Source organism: Cyprinodon tularosa, unplaced genomic scaffold, assembly GCF_016077235.1.
Source record: "Cyprinodon tularosa strain WSP-4 unplaced genomic scaffold, ASM1607723v1 ctg366, whole genome shotgun sequence".
Classification (NCBI taxonomy): Eukaryota; Metazoa; Chordata; class Actinopteri; order Cyprinodontiformes; family Cyprinodontidae; genus Cyprinodon; species Cyprinodon tularosa.
Window position 1 is genome coordinate 718735 of NW_024039081.1, and position 20604 is coordinate 739338.

The 20604-nt window shown below is 39.6% G+C and overlaps 1 protein-coding gene and 1 long non-coding RNA gene across 2 annotated transcripts; both read right to left on the reverse strand.

The window, feature by feature from the left end:
* Positions 1-8553: 8553 nt before the first annotated feature.
* LOC119790493 (C-type lectin domain family 4 member E-like) lies at positions 8554-9418 on the reverse strand. The gene is made up of 4 exons (XM_038296037.1): positions 9397-9418; positions 9063-9214; positions 8824-8948; positions 8554-8725 (listed from the first exon to the last, which is right to left on the reverse strand). Exons 1-4 carry the CDS (start codon positions 9416-9418, stop codon positions 8554-8556), a joined length of 471 nt encoding a protein of 156 aa, XP_038151965.1.
* A 2407-nt stretch (positions 9419-11825) lies between these two features.
* LOC119790482 lies at positions 11826-19761 on the reverse strand. The gene is made up of 4 exons (XR_005281723.1): positions 19673-19761; positions 15684-15747; positions 15527-15589; positions 11826-11927 (listed from the first exon to the last, which is right to left on the reverse strand). It is a non-coding gene; the product is annotated as an uncharacterized LOC119790482 (long non-coding RNA).
* Positions 19762-20604: the final 843 nt, after the last annotated feature.

Below are 20604 nucleotides of genomic sequence, written 5' to 3' on the forward strand. Positions count from 1 at the left end.
ACTGTTGATTTTCTTTGTTTGTTTGTTTTTATAGAAATTAAGCCCTGGAAAATAGATACTGCAACTTCTGAATCAAAGAGTAGGTACGTGATTTCATCTCTTTCTCATGTTCATGCTCTGATGATGTTATAGTGACACTGATGGACTGTCAGGTACAGGACGTTCGATTGTAGCTGTGGGACAGAAGACGCCTCCTGCTGCCTCCAAATCTCACAAACATCTACAGAGATTTCTTCCTCCTGACTCACTGAGGTCTTTGTTCTGATCTGTTCACAGATGAAACATGTTTGAAGTGTGAAGCAGGCTGGGAGCTACATGGAAGAAACTGTTATGATTTCTCTAACACAACTTCCACCTGGACTGAGAGCAGAGATTCCTGCAAAGATGTGGAAGGAGACCTAGTGAAAATAGACAGCAGAGATGAGCAGGTATGAAACACTGCTGCAGGTTCATGTTCGATCAGATTTGATCATCATCATGTTTCTTCATTTCAGCACAGAAAAGTCTCACAGGTATCTCTACCATCTTCTACTCAGATGTTCCTGCAGAGGAAAGTGAAAGAGAAAATCAGAAATGATGAGGATTCATTCTGGATCGGACTGACGGACGCAAAGGAAGAAGGCAGCTGGGTTTGGGTGGACGGATCTCCACTAAACAAAAGGTCTGATTGTTATGAGAACAATTTCTTCATTTGAAGAGTTTAAGTAACTAAAATTAACAAACTTAATAAACTCTGTCTTTGTGTTCTTCATCTCTTAGTTTGAGGTTTTGGGGAAAAAACAAGCCTGATGGTAAGGGTGGAGGACCAGAATCAGAGATGGACTGTGTGAGGATAAAGAAGAAACAAAACTCTGTCAAGTGGTTTCATACATATTGTAATGAAGCTCTAAGAAGTATTTGTGAGAAAGCAGCAGAAAATCAGTTGTGTTGATGAAGTTACCTTCAGTCTAGAAATCAGCCTCAGATCTCTGTAAAAACACATATTTTATAAAGATGAAGTTAAAACAGTGAATGAACAAACGCATTAACAGAAATATACTCTGATTTTAACAGATCACTGCCTAATTTTTTTTAGATCTCCTGTCAAAGTTGTAAACGTCAATAAAGTTTTTTAGCATTTATAAATTTGCTGTTTTAATTTTCATGATTAAATGTGATGCTCATGAGTTTATATCTATAACTTTCTCATCTCATAGCTTCTCATGTGCTTTGAATCAGCCGAGGAGCCGCTTTGATGTCTTGCAATTTGGGACATTTTCTACTGAATTGATCTGAAAATCAGCCAACTTATCATTTTATCTTATCTTTACGTAGGTAAATATATGATTTATTGGTTTTAAAATTACATATTTTGTAACAATAAATGTATTATTTAAAAAGAAAATGCAGCGAGTTTTACAGATTATATGGATACTGCAATGTAAGCAGAACAGGAAAGGAGCTTCATATTAACTTCTTGATAAGATGCTTGACTCAAAAATAAAGTCCATAAAATATTTACTAGGCAATGATTTGCTACTAATTAAAGTAGATATTTGTAAGCTGTGACTTCACAGGGTTTAGTGTTTATTCGGAACCAACACAGTGAATTTTTTCTCTAGTTTTGCAGTGAAGAACCGTTGCCCTTTAGGTTTTGTTTAAGGAAAAGTTACTTTAAAGCTGAAAAAACAGCACTAGTTCTACTCTTTTCCTAAACGTTGAGCCTTGTTTTGATCAATCTGCTCTAAATTTGGGAATTAGTTTAGAAACCGCCTTAAAATGTCATTGGCAAATTAATTCTGCTGTAAATAAAAGTAACTTTTTCAGTTTAGGTTTTTCAGGTTTTACAGATATCTGAACTTAAGTCAGAGCTAACCACACCTAAATTGGAGAAACTAGTCCATGCCTTTATCAGAACCTATTGATTATAGTAGTCACCATGCCGAGGTTTCCATAGCTTTTACACTGATCAAGTTCTTTTTTCTTTACTTGTTTTGTCTGCAAATCCTCCTCCGACAGTAGATTTCATACTGATTAATCGCATCAATGCCTGAGTTAACTCGCGATTAATCGCATTTTAATAGCAAATTTTTTTTATGATTGAAAATCATTTAAATACTCTCGATGACATACAAAAAATACATACAGGCTAGGTTTGTGCCAATGTTCTTTTTTTAAAATGAAAACAGGTCACAGACACTGATTTATGCCATAGAAACATATGGCAAGAAGATGGGGAGGCATGTAGCAAAAAATAACAAATATGTAGCCAAAAAAAAGGCCCTGAAAACAGGCTGATGTAAAAGACAGTCTTTACAGTTAAATAAAGTCTTTTGAACAAAGACACGCATCTTACCCTACTGCTATAAAATGCAGCAGAGTTAACATTAGATGTTAATTAACCAAGATAATAATGAACAATTTTCAATCAATACATCAAAATCAATAGACTGACATCACTAGATGGAGGTAGTCTATGCTCTAGAAAGTTACTTTTCAGCCTCTTAACAAAAATGAGAACACACACACACCCACCCACCCACACACAGACACACCCACCCACCCACACACACACACACGCGATACCGACCTGTGGCGTACACAGACAGCAAGAGTGCCGTAGCAGATTCCATTTCACCTCTATAATCTGTTTTCTCAGCGTATTTCAGGTTGCTATTAGTTACCAGACACTCAACTTGTTTGTTGGTGGTGGGGGCTTAAAGAAAAGGCACTAGCGCTACCCAGTGTATGAGCGTCTTTTTCCCTTGAGGAGCTCCGCTCTTGAAGCCTATGGAAAATGCATAGACTGGGGGAAAATAGCCCCGCCTTTCCGCAGGCTGCAGCGGGATGTACTTGGAAAATTGTACCATAAAACCACATAGCGTTAATCTCACGTTAAAAAAATTATCGCCGTTAAAATGGCCTCGCGTTAACGCGATAATAACGCGATAATTTTGACAGCACTAATATATATATATATATAGATTCATAGGCTTGACCATAGTTCAAGACAAAGTTAAAAACTTCTGCTTTTGACACAAAATGCCTTAATGGACCTGCACCCCTATATCTCTCTGACCTACATTAGCATTGTTCCTTCTCCGGCTCTAAGGTCATCAGATCAGCTGTTTTCGATTCCTCCTAAAACTAGGATAAAACATAAAGATGACCAGACTCCAAACTAAAATAGTATACCTTCCAATATTAGACAGGCTTCTTTAATTTCAAGTAATGCTTTGTTTTTTCATTTTATTTTTAGGTTGCTGAGCACCTTGGTAATATCATGTTTTTAACTGTGCTTCATGAAAAGGAAAAAAAAAGGTGTTGGTCATGGCTCTGACAGAAGCATTTAGGATAATGATTTGCTTCTTGTGTCTCTTTTTGCAGAGACCAGCATGAATAATATTAATACAAAAATCCATTTTGGTTCTAAGTGATCTCAGAGAAAAGGGGGAGAGGTGGCCTAGTAGCCTGACGTAGTCCGACTCAATTCTAGTCAGAATATGAGTCTGATGCTGCTCCATAGAGCTGTGATTATGGGGCGTGTTTTGAACGAACCAGGGAAAAAAATGCCTCTGCACTCAATTGGATAGACCTACAACCAATAAGAGCAACGGAGTGCGTGACGTATGTTAAGCAAGGCATAGTTGTTGTCCACAAAAATCAAAGCGTGCAGTTGCACGCCTAGAATAAGAAGATGAGCCTTGATCGCGTTTCTCTGTTCCTCTTTTAAAATTAATTTGCTGTCGATATCTTCTAGAACAGACCTAATAGCAGAATCTACACACCTCACCTCTCCAGCGGCAGCCATTATTGTTGTCACCCAAGCGCGCATTGGTCACGTGGTTGATTACGTTACTGTTGATCATCTGTCCATCATCGTATAAAGCCCGCCCTGACAATTTGATTGGATCGCCTGACAGTGGGCGATAATACTCGCGCTACTATGGAGCAGAGCCAGACCGAACTTCCCGACCTCAAACTTTGTGGGCGGGACTAAGTTCGAAATGGCACCCAGGCTAGTGGCCTAGTGGTTAGAGCATAGAGCTTGGAATCCTAAGGTTGTGTGTTCGAAAACCACTCCCACAGACTGCCCCTCTTTAATTTAAAGGTGAAAAAAATAATATCAACATTTATATACTGAAGTTTTGCAGAAAAAGACAACAGATTTGAAACCTATCTGTGGAAAAAACACTATATATATTTAACTGGCACAGAAATCTCTCTGTGTAGTTTAGATACTATTTACATCTCCTCTTTTTTAAAGGTTTTTGACAGAATATCCTGTGGACTCACCGCTAAGGTGTCCTCTCTGCTCTGCTGACTTCTTAGACTGCAAGAAAATCTGTTCGACCCATCGCTGTCTCACAGTTTTGACGCAAACTAAATGTTAACAATAAGACTAAAATAGGAGTACCCTTCATTTTCAGCATAGCCTATTTCCTTCCTTTTTTTTACTTACCAGAAACACTTGGTGTTTCTGGTAAGTAACACTCACCAAGTGAGTATGTAAGAAATGTTTAGGAACCTATTTCTTGTATTTGGTTAAAAGTTTCTTTCTAACAGGTTCTTGATCCCCAAAAGTTTTCAAGATCAATCGAACATGATTATTTTTTTTTATTTTTTTTTTTTTATCAAATACAAACCTTAAAGGAATAGTACACCCAAAACATGATTAGCCTTCATTTTCTACTCACCCCCATGCTGAACAACACTCTGGAGTACTTTTTTGATATCTCAAATGCATCTGGAGATCTGGGAGGCTTATTGCTGTCTGCTGACATTCAAATAATGGAGGTCCATGGTGCCCGAGGCAGAAAGGTCCATAAAAGTCCACAAAAAACGTGTCAATATTCCTCCATTTTCTTTCGTTGTTTCTTTCTTTGCACAGGTAAACAGCACATTTCTTCTTCTACGCTTGCATTATCGGCAGAGTAGACGCTGAATGCGCACTTTCATCTGGTTTGGTCTGCCGCGGTTTCCGTAGACTCGTGAACGCGCTTTCAGGAAATCCTATACACTACTGTTTATGCTCTAAAAACATTCTAAATGACTTCGTTTCGAGTAAATTATGGACGCTAGCCACTCAGGACACTTGGAATACATTGGACGAGCAGTATGGAGGAATATTGACACATTTTTTGTGGACTTTTATGGACCTTTCTGTCTCTGGCGCCATAGACCTCCATTATTTGAATGTCAGCAGACAGCAAGAAGCCTCCCAGATCTCCAGATGCATTTGAGATATCAAAAAAGTACTCCAGAGTGTTGTTCAGCATGGGGGTGAGTAGAAAATGAAGGCTAATCATGTTTTGGGTGTACTATTCCTTTAAGTCTTGCAGCTACCATCTTACAGCCTGTATCTGCCGGTCTATTGATGTCTCTAAAAAAATAAAAAACATTAAAGGACAAAAATCAGAAAAAGATCAAAACCTGGACTTATTTTTATTTTAGGAGGAGGATGACATATGGAAGCAGTATTTATATTACCTTATGTTTAGAATGCTGGAGGGCACAGGGACAACATTAGCATGAAGGGTCTTGCCTAAGGACGCACACTTTTAGCTCATTCCCCCCAGCTGGGATATGAAACCAGGCTTCCTGTTGCAGGACGGGTGATGTACCACTTGAGCTGGCCAGCTGCTAAGAAATTAACTCTCTGCATTTAACTCGTCCCCTTTAGGGAGCAGTGGCCCCTGTGCAGTGCCTGGGGGGGCAATCAGAGGTTAAGGGCCTTTCCCAGTTTATTGGGAGTGGATTTCAAACTCACAACTTCAGGATTCCAAGCCCTATACTGTGAAGTCCATTTGAAATTGGAGACCGAGACGTAGCAGACTGCAAAGAACAAAGCAACCTTACTTACAGGGACAACCTTTCATCATTCTGCTTCATTTTATCTCTGTTCTTCAATTCTGCAGTTTTAAGATAAATAATAAGTTAATTGAACTTTATTGATCTCAACCTATAGAAATTAACTCTCTGCATTTAACCCATCCCCTTGGGGAGCAGTGGGCTGCCATTGTGTTGCTCCCGGGGAGCAGTGTGGGGATAAGGGTCTTGCTCAGGGACTCAGAGTGGAGGCTGAGGGGACCGAGCCGGATACTTGCAACCTTCTTAGAGCACAACCGCACTGCTCTAACCACTAGGCCAACATTCCCCGTAGAAAAGAAAAGTATTTAATTTCCCTTTTGGATTAATAAGGTATTTTTGAATTGAATTGAAATTAATTGAAATTGTTGAGTTCCTCTTGAAACTTTATTTTCTCTCTTCTTTTTCTCATCATAGTAGCTTCATCTGGTCTGTTCCTGTTTGGCTGTGATTCCATCCTGGAGAGAAATATCAGCTGTTCTGCTGCCATCAACACCTTTGTTTATAGATGTTGGAGCTGGGCCTGTTTTTCAGTGTAGTCCTGTTTCTCTGACTGTGAATATCTGGATGTGCTCTCTTGCATCCTCTGACATGGGAGCCGGCTTGGAGCTCATCTGCCTGCCTGTGTGTTTCTTGGAGAGGGCCGCCTGTATAGCTTGTTAACAGTAAATTTGTCTGCTTCTTACTGTATGTCTGCTTCTGTCTTCTTGAACCCCAGTCAGCCTCGGCAGATGGCAGCTGACACTAAGCCTGGTGCTGCTGGAGGTTCTTTTCTTTTAAAAGAAAGCTTTTCCTCTCAACTGTGGCTATATGCATGCTTGGTGCAAGGTAAGAGTCAACAACGAAATGCAAGTGAAATTTTCTCATGTCTTGCAAGTCAATGACTGGATGCAATAGGCTGGTTCGGCTTAAGAAAAACCTGTAACCAGTCTGACTGTATTATCTCTGTAAAGGCGCCTTGAGATGACATCTATTCTGAATCGGCTGACATGATCTACTCCACGAGACTTTAGTTTTATGTTTTACTTTTTCCCATTTGGTGGTTTATGTTATTATATGTCTGCTGTTACAAATTATGTTGTCTGGAATTACTTATTAGTTTAACTTTTTCTTGGTGATTCTCCAGTTATCTTTTATTTTATTAATTTCATCTTAATTCTAGTTCATTGTTGGTCTCATTGTCCCTAGTGTCACTTTTCCCCTCAGTTTCCTTCTAATCCCTTCTCTGCACATCTGGTCTTAGTGTACTCCGGTCATTGTTTCAGCATTCTGCTTTTAACTGAAATAACGTTTGACGTGGAATTGAATAATTTTTGTTAATAAAGTATTTTTCTAAAGGCCGTTGGGATAAATTTATTCCAAATATGTGCAGAGTCATCTGTTTCACAATGATTTAAGCTCCCTTAATGCTTTAATTTATTTTCCTAAGACACAGCCAGCTGGTCATGTTCACAGAACAATATATAACAGTCCAAATATCATATAACATTTGATATTTGATGAGATCTGGTGCTTTATTTTAATAAAAAAAAATGCAGCTCATCATCTACAGGCTTTACTGTCACTGTCCTTGGTGCTGAACTGTCAGTTTCACCTATTTATGAGTTAACATAATTATTTTAAGCTTTTAAATGAGTCATTTAAAAAATGTTTATTCTTTCAAAAAAAGTTACACAGAAATGACCAGTATTGGGAAAAAAAATCACAGAAAAGAAGACAACTGTATTTATGTTTTTTCCAGTTGCAGACTAACTATACACCCCATCTATAAATAGATCTGCATCCTTCATCTTAAGTCGCACCCTCTCTCCAGCTCCTTCCTGTTCCCATACCAGGCCGTGACTGTCTAACGCCCACATAAAGCAGATCTTTGCAGCAGACTCCAGCCTGTACTGCTTTAGCTTTTTGTTAGCATTAGCTTTTTGTTTGGTTGGCCGTGTTGTTCCAGCTGTGCTGTGTTCACTTTTCTTTTCACTTGTTCATGTGCTTTCTCCCTTAATCTTAAAGTAATCTATGTTCAAATCGTAGTTTTGTTATTAACCTGTCATCTTTTCTGCTCCTTCCTCAAGGTTTCTTTTCTCCAGTTGCCTTTTTGAAGCTAAAAAACTATTTCCCTTTGTTTCTTATCCCCCCTTTTCTGCCATTCATTCTTCAGTTTTGATAAAACCCCTGCTTTCTGATTTACTGATATGTTTTATAAAGTAAGTCTGGTGAATTTCAACCCTTTGTGTAAAATGGGGCAAACTGGTGCTGTCCCAGAAGAAATTAAAAAAACAAGTGCAGACAGTGGCCAGCTTGTAATCTGTACACAGACATAGTCATTCCTGTTTATTTCAAATTTATAGAATCCAGTTTGGTCTGTTTCTGCATCAAACCCTGTATAAGCTAATAAACTATGATGTTCGGACATCACAGTTTTTTAACTTATTTACATCAGAGGGTCTGTTTGGTTTCTAATATATTTAATCTCATGAACAGTTGAATTGAATAAATATATGTGAACAGAGACAGTTAAAAACTTAGCTGCTTATTTAGAAGGACAGTTGATGCAGTTAGAGCTCCAAGAGCTTCACAATTTCTAACATTTAAAGTTTATGTAGCAAGGTTTCAATATTTTATACTTTTTTTTTGTAAAATCTTCTTAATCCTGAACTCAGATTGTTTTACAGACTGAAATGAACTTCAGACTCAAACACAGTGAGTCTATCAAGTTTTTTCTGTTTTCTCACAGATGCTTTTCTGATGAAGGTCACAGGACGTATCGAACCAGGACTTTAATTCATCAGCTCCTCCTATCTGTCCCATCCTCACACAGTCAGCTTGTTTCAGGATGTTCTTACTCCAGTTGTCTGGTTGGCCATCAGTCCAGAAGCTCAAACTAAGTAAGGAGGAACAGAATCACAACGTTAAAGCAATTATTTTTAGTCCAAAATTTCTAAAGATTAATCAAGCATTATTTTTTTATCCAAAACAAACCTCGTGTTCAGTGGAGATCCATCCACCCACAACCATCTGCCTTCTTCCTCTAAGTCTGTCAGTCCGATCCAGAACTTGTCCTCATCGTTCTTCATCATATGTACCAGTTTTTCTTTAATGAACATCTGAACAAGAAAAGGTGTTAGAAATCACTTATTGAGACTTTAATGTACCAAGATTAAGAAACAGGATGAATTTATCAAATCTTTCTTGAACCTGAACCTGCAGCAGTGTCATACCTGCTCATCTCTGCTGTCTATCTTCACCAGGTCTCCTCCCAGATCTTTGCACAAACGTCTGCCCTCCTTCCAGGAGGATTCATTAGTGGAGAAATAATAACAGTTTCCTCCATGTTGCTCCCAGCCTGCTTCACACTTCCAACATATTTCATCTGTAAACAGATCAGAACAAAGATCTCAAGATACACAGAGTGTAAACAAAAACGAAATTTCGTTTTGTACAGCTGTCATGACATTTCCATTCCTAAAGTGCAGCAGTGATCAAATGTAAACATTGTGGACTAAAAAAAAAATATGGTGCAAAAGAAACGCATTGATATTGTCACGGTCTTACTTTCTGTATAACTTTGCTCCATGTGTTTCATTGGTTTATTTCCTACTTTGTGTTTCTAGATATATTTTAGTTCTCAGGTTTTTCTTTGTTGTCCTCTGTTGCCTCTTGTGCATGTTCCTTTTCCTTTGGCTTCCTCGTTATCTCCACTCCCACCTGCTCCTTATCAGCACTTTAGCCCTGCCTTTGTTCCGTCAGCCATATATACTCTCCCTCTGCTTTCACTCTTTGCTGGTTCCTTGTCATCGCTGGTTCCTCGTCGCTGTTGTCTTCTTTCCTCTCCTCTCCCTGGCTCCTTGTGCTCGTTTTCCCCTGATGTCTCCATGGTTTTTGGTTTGTTAAAATTTTTAGTTGGATTTTTGGAATTGCTGCCTCTGTTACCTGTGTTTTTCAATTAAACTGCAAGAAATCACCTCAGCCTCTTTTTTCCTGTTTCTGCATTTGGGTCCTTAAACCTCAACCAAATCCTGACAGTTATGGTCAGCTTGATGTGGAGTCTGTGACATGATTTAGAGTTTATTTCAACAGTTCAGCTCTCTCATAGCAGCGGGGAAGAAACTTTTGCAGAACCTGCTGGTCCTGCATTGAATGCTGTGAAGCCTATTCCCGGAGGGAGAACAGTCCATGGTGGGGGGTCATTTATAATGTAACGTGCCCGGGACATGCAGCGCTGGGATGAAATGTCTTCCAGTCTGAGGCGCTGCAGCCTCCACACCACACAGGGAGACAGCTGGTCGGAACGCTTTCTATGCTGCTTTAGTAGAAGGAGGTGTGTTTGTGTGATTTGAAGGCGTCTTGTATCCAGCAGTTAAAATCTAACTTCTGTATCTGGCGGTCCTTTAACATCTCTTTAATGTCTCATGTGACAGAAATGAGACGAAATCCTTGGATTAACGTTGACTTTATGATGTGGAGGACATCCAGGTTTCTTTATGTTAACTTCTGTTTTAAAGACCATAAGGCTAAGCCTTGCTTCTTATTTTAAAACCTAACACCTTTAAGATTGAAGATATACAAGAGAAGAAATTGCTGGGATAAAAATTAAAGGTATACTATGCAACCGGTGTTGATTTTCCAGCGAGGCTCCTCCCAGAGGGCGAAAGTAAAAGTGCACTGTCGTAAATATGCTCAGCTGTTCTCCTGGTTTCTCCGTCAAGCCAGACGCGGTTGTTTTGAGCTTAGCAGAGAGGCGAACGCAACGAATCACCTTGTCTAGTGCGCTAAGTGACTATTTTGTTCCAATTTTCGAGTTTGAAAATTTAGCATGTTTCCGACATGGGCTTTCGCTGTTTTCTCGTTGGTTACGCCATGATAACTGCACAAATATCGCCACTGCACTAGCAACGAGCAAGCCTTTTACTGGGGAAGTGTAGCAGTTCTCCCCGTAAAGCAAAACCGACTCTCGCGATGCACAAGACTTCTGAGCCTGTGGGTGCGGGCCGAGGGCTCCTGCAATTGCAAGTATGGTATTTCCCCAACAGACCACCAGGGCGGCCGAGAAAACCTTTGTTCGACCTGAAATGACTCATTTAATCATCCAAAAAGTTATGGAACACATTCATTAACTGAAAAATGTTGCATAGTATGCCTTTAACAAGGGAAAAATATTGGTTGTCCATCAGTGTCAGATTGACGCTTTTGGACACCGTCACAGTCTGACCATCTCACCTGAGGAATTTTTTCTCAGAGCTTCATTCTCCTCTTGCTCAGTTTGTTGGGTTTTGTTGGTGTTTAAAATTATGACAACTAATTAGAAAAACACAGCAGGAGGCTCAGGTTAGTTCAATTCAAAGTGATGAATATTACATAATAATTTAACCACAACAGACCAGAAGTCAGCCAAGATTTGTAATTTTCTTTACAAATATTTCAGACTTTGTAATTTAAACTCTAAATGAATGTTGATTCAGAAAAATATCTAAAATAAGATGAACCCCAGAGAGCCTCAGAAACACTAATTTCTCCAGCAAAGATTAGAATTTTTTTTTTGACACTGTTGGTTTCAAAGAAAATAATTTTTCTTAAATAAAACAGTAAAATAAACGATTCAACAAAAAAATTGTAGAATTAATGTTAAGCTGATTTCCATACTTCAGATGGCTGAAACAGGGTTTATTTATTTCCTTGATTTTATTGGATTAAATCTCCTTTTTAATTTTATTCCTCCATTTTTTTCTTGGTGTATTTTCCTAAAGTGTTTCCGCTCATGATTTTAAAAGAATCCACTTCCTGTTTCAAGTCTCTAAATCAATCAGCCTGCAATTATTTTTTAATTACTTTGCCTTTTCTCTGTTTTTTCTTTTGTTCAGATTCAAGTCTTTGCAGCAGTTTTTGTCTGAATGAGGCTTCATTGTCCAGATTGTATTTTCAGTCCTTCTGTCTTAGATACATCATATCAAGATTTCCACATAACAACTAAAACTTACTGATTCCAAGGGCAATGACAGTGACCGCACAGAGAAGGACAGGAACCAGGACAACCAGTCGCTTCAAGGTGGAGTTTGACCTCTTGATTAGTTTGTCTTGTTGAATGTCTGTGATCAGAAGATACAGAGATGATGAAGAAAAGCCTAAGTCTCAGTTCAGTGTTTCTACAGTTCATTTGTTGATTTATTACCTCTGCAGTTATGTTTTATTTAAAAGAAGTTAGCAAACCAAAATTTAGCTGTTAAGTTTTCTCAAGATTGTATTGTTAACGTCATTTTTTAACGTATTGGTCTGCTAATGAACCAGCTTCCTTCTTTTTTACCATGTTCATTTTACCTTTTAGCTTTGTCAGCCATTGTTACCAAAGTTAAGTTACTTAAACCCAATCAGCCCATTGTTGAATATTGACCAGGATCCGAGAGGATTTTTATAAAGTAAGATTTAACTTTGGAAATAAATTAAGACGGTGAAGCAGAGGAAAATGTTGGCTATTGAGCACTTCTCCTTTTGGATAAACTTTACATGCACAAGTGCACTGTCAGAAACAACTATAGGTGCTTGGTTCCAGGTACTTAGAGATTCACTTCCATACAGAAAGCCCATATTCTTATCTTCAGGTAACATAGAATACATGTCAGAATAAATAATACTACTTATACTTCAACGACAGTATCAAGGTGTTACTTTATTGTATCTCTTATACTGTATCTGTTGGTTGTGCTGCTATTTTTACATCTCTTTGCAGGTGATGAAGCAGACTGAAGACGTCTTATCATTACTCCCTTTAATCTCCTGCATGACTTATAATAAAGCTATTTATTGGCTATTATCATGTACATCGGTCGTGTCAGCCGGGCCTCAATCTGGTCTGGACTTGAAAATTAAGGTGGGTCAAGCAGCCCAAACAGGGACAAGGTCGATTACGCCCAACGTAGATAGACGGTGTTAAATGTGGAAGTTATGTCCCCCTGAAGGCAGCTGCGCCTCGGAACTTCCCTACCGGTTCTTTTCCTGGGAGGTTATTTCCTGAGGGGTTATTTACTACTCTTAACTGAAACTGGGTAAAACCATGTAAAAAAGGAGTATAAAAAACTAAAAACGGGATAGAAGTGATCACAGGGAGAAGGACATAAAGAGGAACATGGCGAAGGCTGAGAACAAGGAAGAATGGCGTAAAGCATTGGAGACCCACAAAACTGAACGGAGTGGAAGATTACATCAAAGACGAGGTTAGGACTAATGACGTCTTTTTCCCTATAACTTATTTGTCAGACACTTTCCAGCAACCCTCAGTAGAAATTGAATCCATCCATCCATTATCTGACATGCTTGTCCCAATTGGGGTCGCTGGTGCCTGGTTGCCAGTCCATCGCAGAGAAATTTAATCATAAAATGTTCTCGCTGTAAAACTTTAAAAGTTGTTTTAAATAGAAGCAACATGGCGTCTGATCTGAGAACCGGAAATTGTAGCTCCTACCACCAGTTCTTAGCTTCTATCCCTTCGCCTTCTTAAATTCTCACCAGAGTAGAACTCTTTCCATGATAGGAAGGGAGCTTCAGACTGCTGTGCTGAATCCAGATAGCCTTCAGCCTTACGTACATCATTACGCGAAGGAAACGCAGATCAATGATGCTAGTCCAATTAAGACTACAGCCTTCCAGAAATAAAGATTAGATTAAATAAAGATTATATACATGTAATAAAAACTACATTAAGTGAATGTATGAAGCTCTCCCTTATAAGACCCAAAACATCTGAATGTGACATTAGCATATGTCAGTCTGAGTACATGTTATAAATTAATGTCTGTTGAACTCTTTGAGGTAGTCTATTCCTATACGTCTTATGGACATTATGGGCAACTGTATAGCAACTAGCAGCTTCTAGGGACATCAGAAGTGTCCTTATTGATTTCAGGTGTTGGGATCAAGGCAAGGTTAGCTGCACTTCCTGTAGGTGGTCAGCAGGGTAACGTCTAGTGTTGCGCCGATGCCATTTTTTGGCCCCGATACTGATACCTGGTTGTGCAGTATTGGCCGATACTGATACCATCTGTTTGAAATTGATGTGTGTATATCTGAATAACTGCATACTACTTGGATGTAAAATAATTGCCATCATGGCTTTGTCAAGCTGCTGCCTACCTTTGTGAAGCAGGAAAAAGACTAAAACAAAGTGAAGAACTTTTTATTGCCTACCTGGAATGGGTGACAATAATTGAAGAAACTTTTGGCTCTCAAAATGGTATCGGTGCCCTATTTGTTGGTACTCGCCGATACCGATACCATAATTTTAGTGCAGTATTGTGGCCTCATCTGATACTGGGGACTGACATTTGACAATACTGTTTACTACAAAGTTTGGCAGCATACATCCTGCTATAAATAAAGACGCTTCTGAATTGGCAGCTTAAATAAGAAGCCAGTTTTTGCTTCCTCAAAGTAATAAAGGCCTAAGTGAAGAAAAAGATGAGCCACTACCTAGACACATATACCATTTGGGCTGCATTATATCTGCAGTGGGCTGCTCAGTGATACAGTGGGTAGCACTGATGCCTTGCAGCAAGAAGGTTATGGGTTTGATTCCTGGTTTGCCAACATTCAAACTTTCTGCATGGAGATCTAAAATAAGTGAATGTATGAAGCTCTCCCTAATAAGACCCAAAGTTTGCAAGTTCTCCTTGAGCATCTCTGGGTACTCCGGCTTCCTCCCACAGTCCAAAAACATGACTGTTAGGTTAATAGGCTTCTCTAGATTCTCCTTAGGTGTGAGTCTGTGCGTGAATGGTTGTATGTCCTGTTTGTCTCTGTGTTGCCCTGCGATGGACAGGCCGCCTGTCTAGGGTGTACCCCGCCTCTTGCCCATTGACAGCTGGAGATATGCACCTGTCAGATAATGGATGGATGGATATATCTGCAGTTAATAACATAACCCCCACAAACTGGGGTGTAGTAATGAATTTAGACAAGAACCATAAAAGGTACAAAAGACAGCAACAACTCCTGCCTTGTATGACCTCTGACCATTCCAGGATTAAGGGACTAATATCTCAGCAGCACCTCAAAACAATGCATTTGTTTCTCTTTAGTGGAATGAATTAGTGAAGCATCATCTTCACAGGTCTGCCTAAAAAGGTTGATCAGAACCCTGCAATGGCTCCAGAATGCTGCTGCCCACGTCCTCACTAAAACTCAAGAAGTGGAAAATAGCCCACTAATGTCCTTCCACTGATCCCCCCACATCCCCTGATTTTTATGATGCCACTGCAAAGTACTTTTCTCTGTGCTTATGTTATGTTCATGTTCAACTCTTTAAGTAAACGTCTTGCTGAAATGTAGTATAAAAAATAAACTGTCTTTCTTGTAAGTTACTTCCTCTAAGTCACTTTTCTCGCTCAGTGTATGACTCAGACCCATCCTGTCAAGTCAGGTCTATGTTTATCTCAGAAGCAGAACTCTTTCTCGTCTCTACTCTGATCAGTATCAGCTTTACATTAATGTTGAACTTTAAACAGAGTGGAATATATTTGACATATGTAGATAATATAAAAAAAAAAGTAGATTGCATATTTAAATATTGTGCCTATTTACAAAAAAGTAGAAAGATCCTTTTGGCAGATGTATAAAAATAATTGTGTGAGTTTTGGCACCATGGTGGTTGAAAATGAAGTGCTTATAGTTTTGTTGTTGTTAAAGTGTAACGTACCTGATCCCTTTTGCAAGATCACCGGTTTAGAATAAATACACTCAGCTGGTAAAGCAGCCTGATCTGCATAAACACACACAGAGGACAACATCATTTCAAAGTACAGTTTGCTGCAGCTCTCTAAAAAAGTGAAAAGATCTGAAAGAGTTAATCTCACCCTCAGTGTGAGGAGCTCTGAAGTTTACATCAGTGTAAATAACATCAGCTTCAGCCATGCTCCCCTGGTGAGTATGAAACAGGACCAGAGTTTAAAAATGACTCACACCTATGTTGAACTTCCTGAAGACACACATTACAATGCAAAGACTATACATTCTGTCTAGTTTCATGTCAAGCAGTATCCTAGTACATTCATACATTGATGAATGATCACTGTTTATTAAGTGCTGGTGTTTACTGCAGAAAAAAATCTGTGCTAATATTTTCAAGCTCCAACATATTCAAAATAACCTCATTCCCTTCTAAACGCAGTCAGTGAGTTGTTACAGCCTGGCTTGGATCGGATCAGACTGTGGTTCTAAAGAGGTTCTGTGCAAAGGAAGCCATGGTTGCTTTGATAGTAGCCTTTTACAGTTTCTCTATGTGCTCCATAGATTATAATCCACAGATCCTCTGCTTTTAAAACAGGAACAGTAAAAGCATAAATTCAATTCAGTTTATTTCTATAGCGTCAATTCACAACACATGTCATCTCAAGACACTTTACAGTTCAACCAGATCATCCAGTCAAATTGATTCAGAGGTTTCTGTCTAAGGAAAACCAGTTGATTGCATCGACTCATTGACTCGAATGCAATCCTTCACACTAAGCGTGCTTGTAGGGGGAGTAGAGAGGAAAAATTTCCTTTTAACAGGAAGGAACCTCCAGCAGAACCAGGCTCAGTGTGAGCGGCCATCTGCTGAGGCCCACTGGGGTTCAAGGAGACAGAAGCAGAGATACAAAAAGCAGCTGCAAAAGCCCAGTCCAGGAAAAACAAAGCCAGGCAGACGAGCTCCGAGCCAGCTCCTATGTCAGAGGATGAAGAGAGCACATCCAGTTAGTCACAGTCAGAGAAACAGGACTACACTGGAAAAACAGGCCAAGCTCCAACATCTAGAAACAAAGGTGTTGATGGCAGCAGCACAGCTGATACTTCTTTCAAGGATGGAGTCACAGATGAAGCTACTATGAGAAAAAGCAGAGAGAGCAGAACGTTAGAGATTGAACTAACAGATTCTGCAGAGTGGGAGAATAGAGATAGAATGAAACAGAGTGATAAAATGGGGGTTTATGTCCTCCAGCAGTCTAAGCCTATAGCAGCATAACTATACAGATAGCGCACGATAACCTGAGCCATTCTAACTATAAGCTTTATCAAAAAGGAAAGTTTTAAGCCCAGCCTTAAAAGTAGACAGGGTGTCTGCCTCACGGACTGAAACTGGTAGTTGGTTCCACAGGAGAGGAGCCTGATAACTAAAAGATCTGCCTCCCATTTTAGTTTTAGAAATTCTAGGAACCACTAGTAAACCTGCAGATTAAGAGCGAAGTGCTCTGTTAGGAACATAATGTTGGGATCCTCAGGCTTGCCCACCAGAGGGCGCCGAGGATCCTCTTCTGTTCTATGTTATTGTCTTTTAGGACTGGAGTTACTGTTGGGATCTGGAGATTACCCTCTGTCTCCAGCAGAGTGCGCCGTGGGTCTCCTAGGGCTGGAGTCTTCCAGCACACCTGTTATGCATCTACTCATCAGGAGACCTCCCCTTTATAAGCTCCTGCCAGGCCTTGCTTCCACGCCGCAGTGTTGATCTTAGTTTGGTTAGCTACCTGAGCCTCTGTTAATGATTTATCTTAGTTGTCTCTAGTGTGAGATCAGATTCTAAACTCTCCTTTGTCTGTGCCTCACAGGAAACCTGTCACTAGTCTGAAGCTCTGGATGAGCTGCCTCACAGGAAACCTGTCTCTAGCCTGAAGCTCTAGGTGAGCCTAACCTGCTAATCTGCCCTGGTGAGCCAACCTGAAGATTCCTATGTGGATTTAACCTGAAGACTTCTATGTGGAGTTTACCTGAAGATTCCTATGTGGAATCACCCTGAAGAATCCTATGTGGATTTTCCCTGTTGTTCTCTGCAGTGAGCTGGAAGCTCAGCCTGAAGAATCCTATGTGGATATTCCCTGTTGTTCTCTGCAGTGAGCTGGAAGCTCAGCCTGAAGAATCCTATGTGGATATTCCCTGTTGTTCTCTGCAGTGAACTGGAAGCTCAGATCAAGGTCTGCCATGCTAAGCCTGAAGCTAGACGCTTAGCTTCTCATGAACTCTGCTAACCAACAGTCTCCGGTCCCAGTCAAGACTTCAGTGAACCAGTCTCAGAACTTGTTTATGATCTCGTGTTCAGAACTTTTAATAAACATTTGAACTTTTTCCCTGCCTCCTCTGTGTGTGTTCTGCATATGGGCTTGCTCCTTTGATCCATCATGACACATAAGGACCAATCAGATCTCTGATATCAGATGGAGCTTGGCCATTTAAGGCTTTATATGTGAGAAGGAGGGTTTTAAAATCTGTTCTGGATTTAACAGGAAGCCAATGAAGAGAAGCCAGGATAGGAGAGAATTGGTCCTAGCACTGATCCCTGTGGTACTCCACAGGTAACTTTTGAGAATGAGGAAGATTTGTCATTAATGTGAACAAACTGAAATCAATCAGATAAGATTTAAAGCAGTCTAGCGCTGTTCCTTTAATTCCAACAAAATATTAATGTCTTTCTAAAAGAATATTATGATCAACTGGATCAAATGCAGCACTGAGATCCAACAGGACGAGCACAGTTACAAGTCCATTATCTGAAGCCATGAAAATATCATTAGCAACCTTCACCAGAGCTGTTTCAGTGCTATGATGAGCTCTACTGTCAGACTGAAACTCTTCAAAAAGTTCATAATGGTGTAAGTGATCGCACACTTGTTTGGCAACTACTTTCTCAAGAATTTTAGATTAGAAAGGAAGATTGGATATAGGTCTATAATTGACCAAGTCATCTAGGTCAAGAGACATTTTCTTAAGACAAGGTTTAATTACAGCTACCTTAAATCAATGGACCAACTTTGATCCTGCTGGAATATGAAATCACTATGTGGTAATTAATGTTGTTTTTCTTTATCTTCTCCATGTCTCAGAGTCATGGAACAACATTTTCAGCATGGCTGAGTTATTCATTAGACTCACCTTAGCCATTTTTACTTTAACTATGATTTATACTTCATGTAGAGAGCTCCAATTTTGAAACAAAATGCTGCAGAGCAAGAGCAATATAAAATAAATAAACATGAAAAGCATCCCAAAGGTCATACATAAGAAACAATAGTTCAACAAAAGAGAAGACAGCAAAAAGAAATAGACTTACACAAACTTTGTCATTTTCTATGCACCAGTTGTATACAAAACCAAACTGCATTGCATGAAGCTTACCGCAGTGAAATGATATTGAAGTTGGATTTATATAAACCTTACCATTATAAAGCGCAGCTATGATCAGAATGTAAACAATGTAGGAGAAATGTGCTACAAAGCACATTAATGAGATGGCAGTACCATCTTACACAAATAGCTGAGATCAAGCTTTGCCTAATTAGATAGCCATAGAGAAAGTTACACAGAATGTTATAAGAACCTAAAAAGCAAGAAGTTATAAAAACAAATTATGATAATAACTACTGAGTTTGTGAATGAAATCTTCCTGCATCCTGACAGTGAATCATATTGGTTCTTTTCTACCCATGTAAAAGGAGTGTTGCTGAAAGGAGGGAACTTTGCTATTTTACTACACAGGACAAGAATCAGGGAAAACTCCCAGGAAATGTCTCACTACAGAAAAAACTGAAGTGCAGACCTGGAAAGTCCTTATAGGTCCCCCCCTACTGCATCATCTGTGTGTAACCATTGCATGAAATTACACCACTGATTTGCATCTCAAATACTTTAAGAACAACTTGCTAGAACCTCCACTGAGGGCAGCCATGAAAGACTTACAGCAGCCCCTTTAGCCCTAAAAATAACAACAAGCAAAACCAAACACCAAACCGGACTACAATTTATGAATCTACAGCTAAAATTAAAACGAGAGAGCTATAACATCTTCTGTATACAGAAAAATAAGGTGTGCCATTACCTGTTTGGGTCCAGAATACAATGACTCAGATCTCAAACCTTATCCTTCTTATAACTTTCACTCTCTGACAGTAAAAGGGAACTCTCTTGACTTCCTGGACTTTATAGATTCTCTGTAGCTCTTCCTTATTACTGTTTCCTCTTACTCTTCTGGCTTATTTTTGTCATTTGTTGCTCATCTGATAACAGGCTTTTCTGATTCATTTATTGTTGTAAAAATGACAGTAAATATTATCCTGCATTGATTTAATTCAGCAGTTAATGCATCATTTATGCTGGTTCTCAGTCATCCAGGTCATAGTCATTCCTGAGTTCGAGGTTTTATGCAGTATATCCCAACAAAGCCTTGTTTTGTTTTGAAAGCTTGCAAATAAGAACAGACGAAGGGGTCCACCCATTTCCAATGTGGGTTGCTTGGCTTCTTTTGTTAGACTGCAATACCCCATACCCATCTAAAGGTTTGGTTATACGCCACGCAGCAGTGTGTCACAGTGAGCTTGACGGAGACGTTTTTGATTTATGCTCAAGAGAATCAGGAACTACCTGATAGATATGGCTGAGGTGGTGAGGAAGTGGGAGCAAGTTTGTCTGACAACGGAGGGACATGAGGTGGAAAAAGGTTCCCAGGGTTTTCACGCACCTCGCTCTTCTAGCTGGTCAAATTTCAGTTGAAGTTTGAGTTGTTTTCCACAATTGCAGTCATACAAACAAATCAAGCTGGCCTCCCGTCTTCGGCATTTTCTGCGGTGACCTACAATTTGTAAGAGGTGCAGCAGAGTGTCTGCGGAGGGGGCGGGGACGTCTTTTTGTTCAATAAATTATAAATTAGCCTTAAGTCTGAAAGGTCGGTGGTTAAATCGGATTGTTGGCCTCGCTGAATAGACGAGGTCCTCCACTTTCCTCTACAGGGGTGGGGCTGCAATGATGTGGATG

Excerpts from the sequence above, each read along its gene's own strand:
- LOC119790493 (XM_038296037.1), bottom strand. The coding sequence starts at position 9,418 with ATGGAGCAAAGTTATACAGAAA. Across the intron at positions 9,215-9,396 it reads GGAGCAAAGTTATACAGAAA|ATGAAATATGTTGGAAGTGT; the intron begins GTAAGACCGTGA and ends ATCTGTTTACAG. Across the intron at positions 8,949-9,062 it reads TAGACAGCAGAGATGAGCAG|ATGTTCATTAAAGAAAAACT; the intron begins GTATGACACTGC and ends TTTCTTGTTCAG.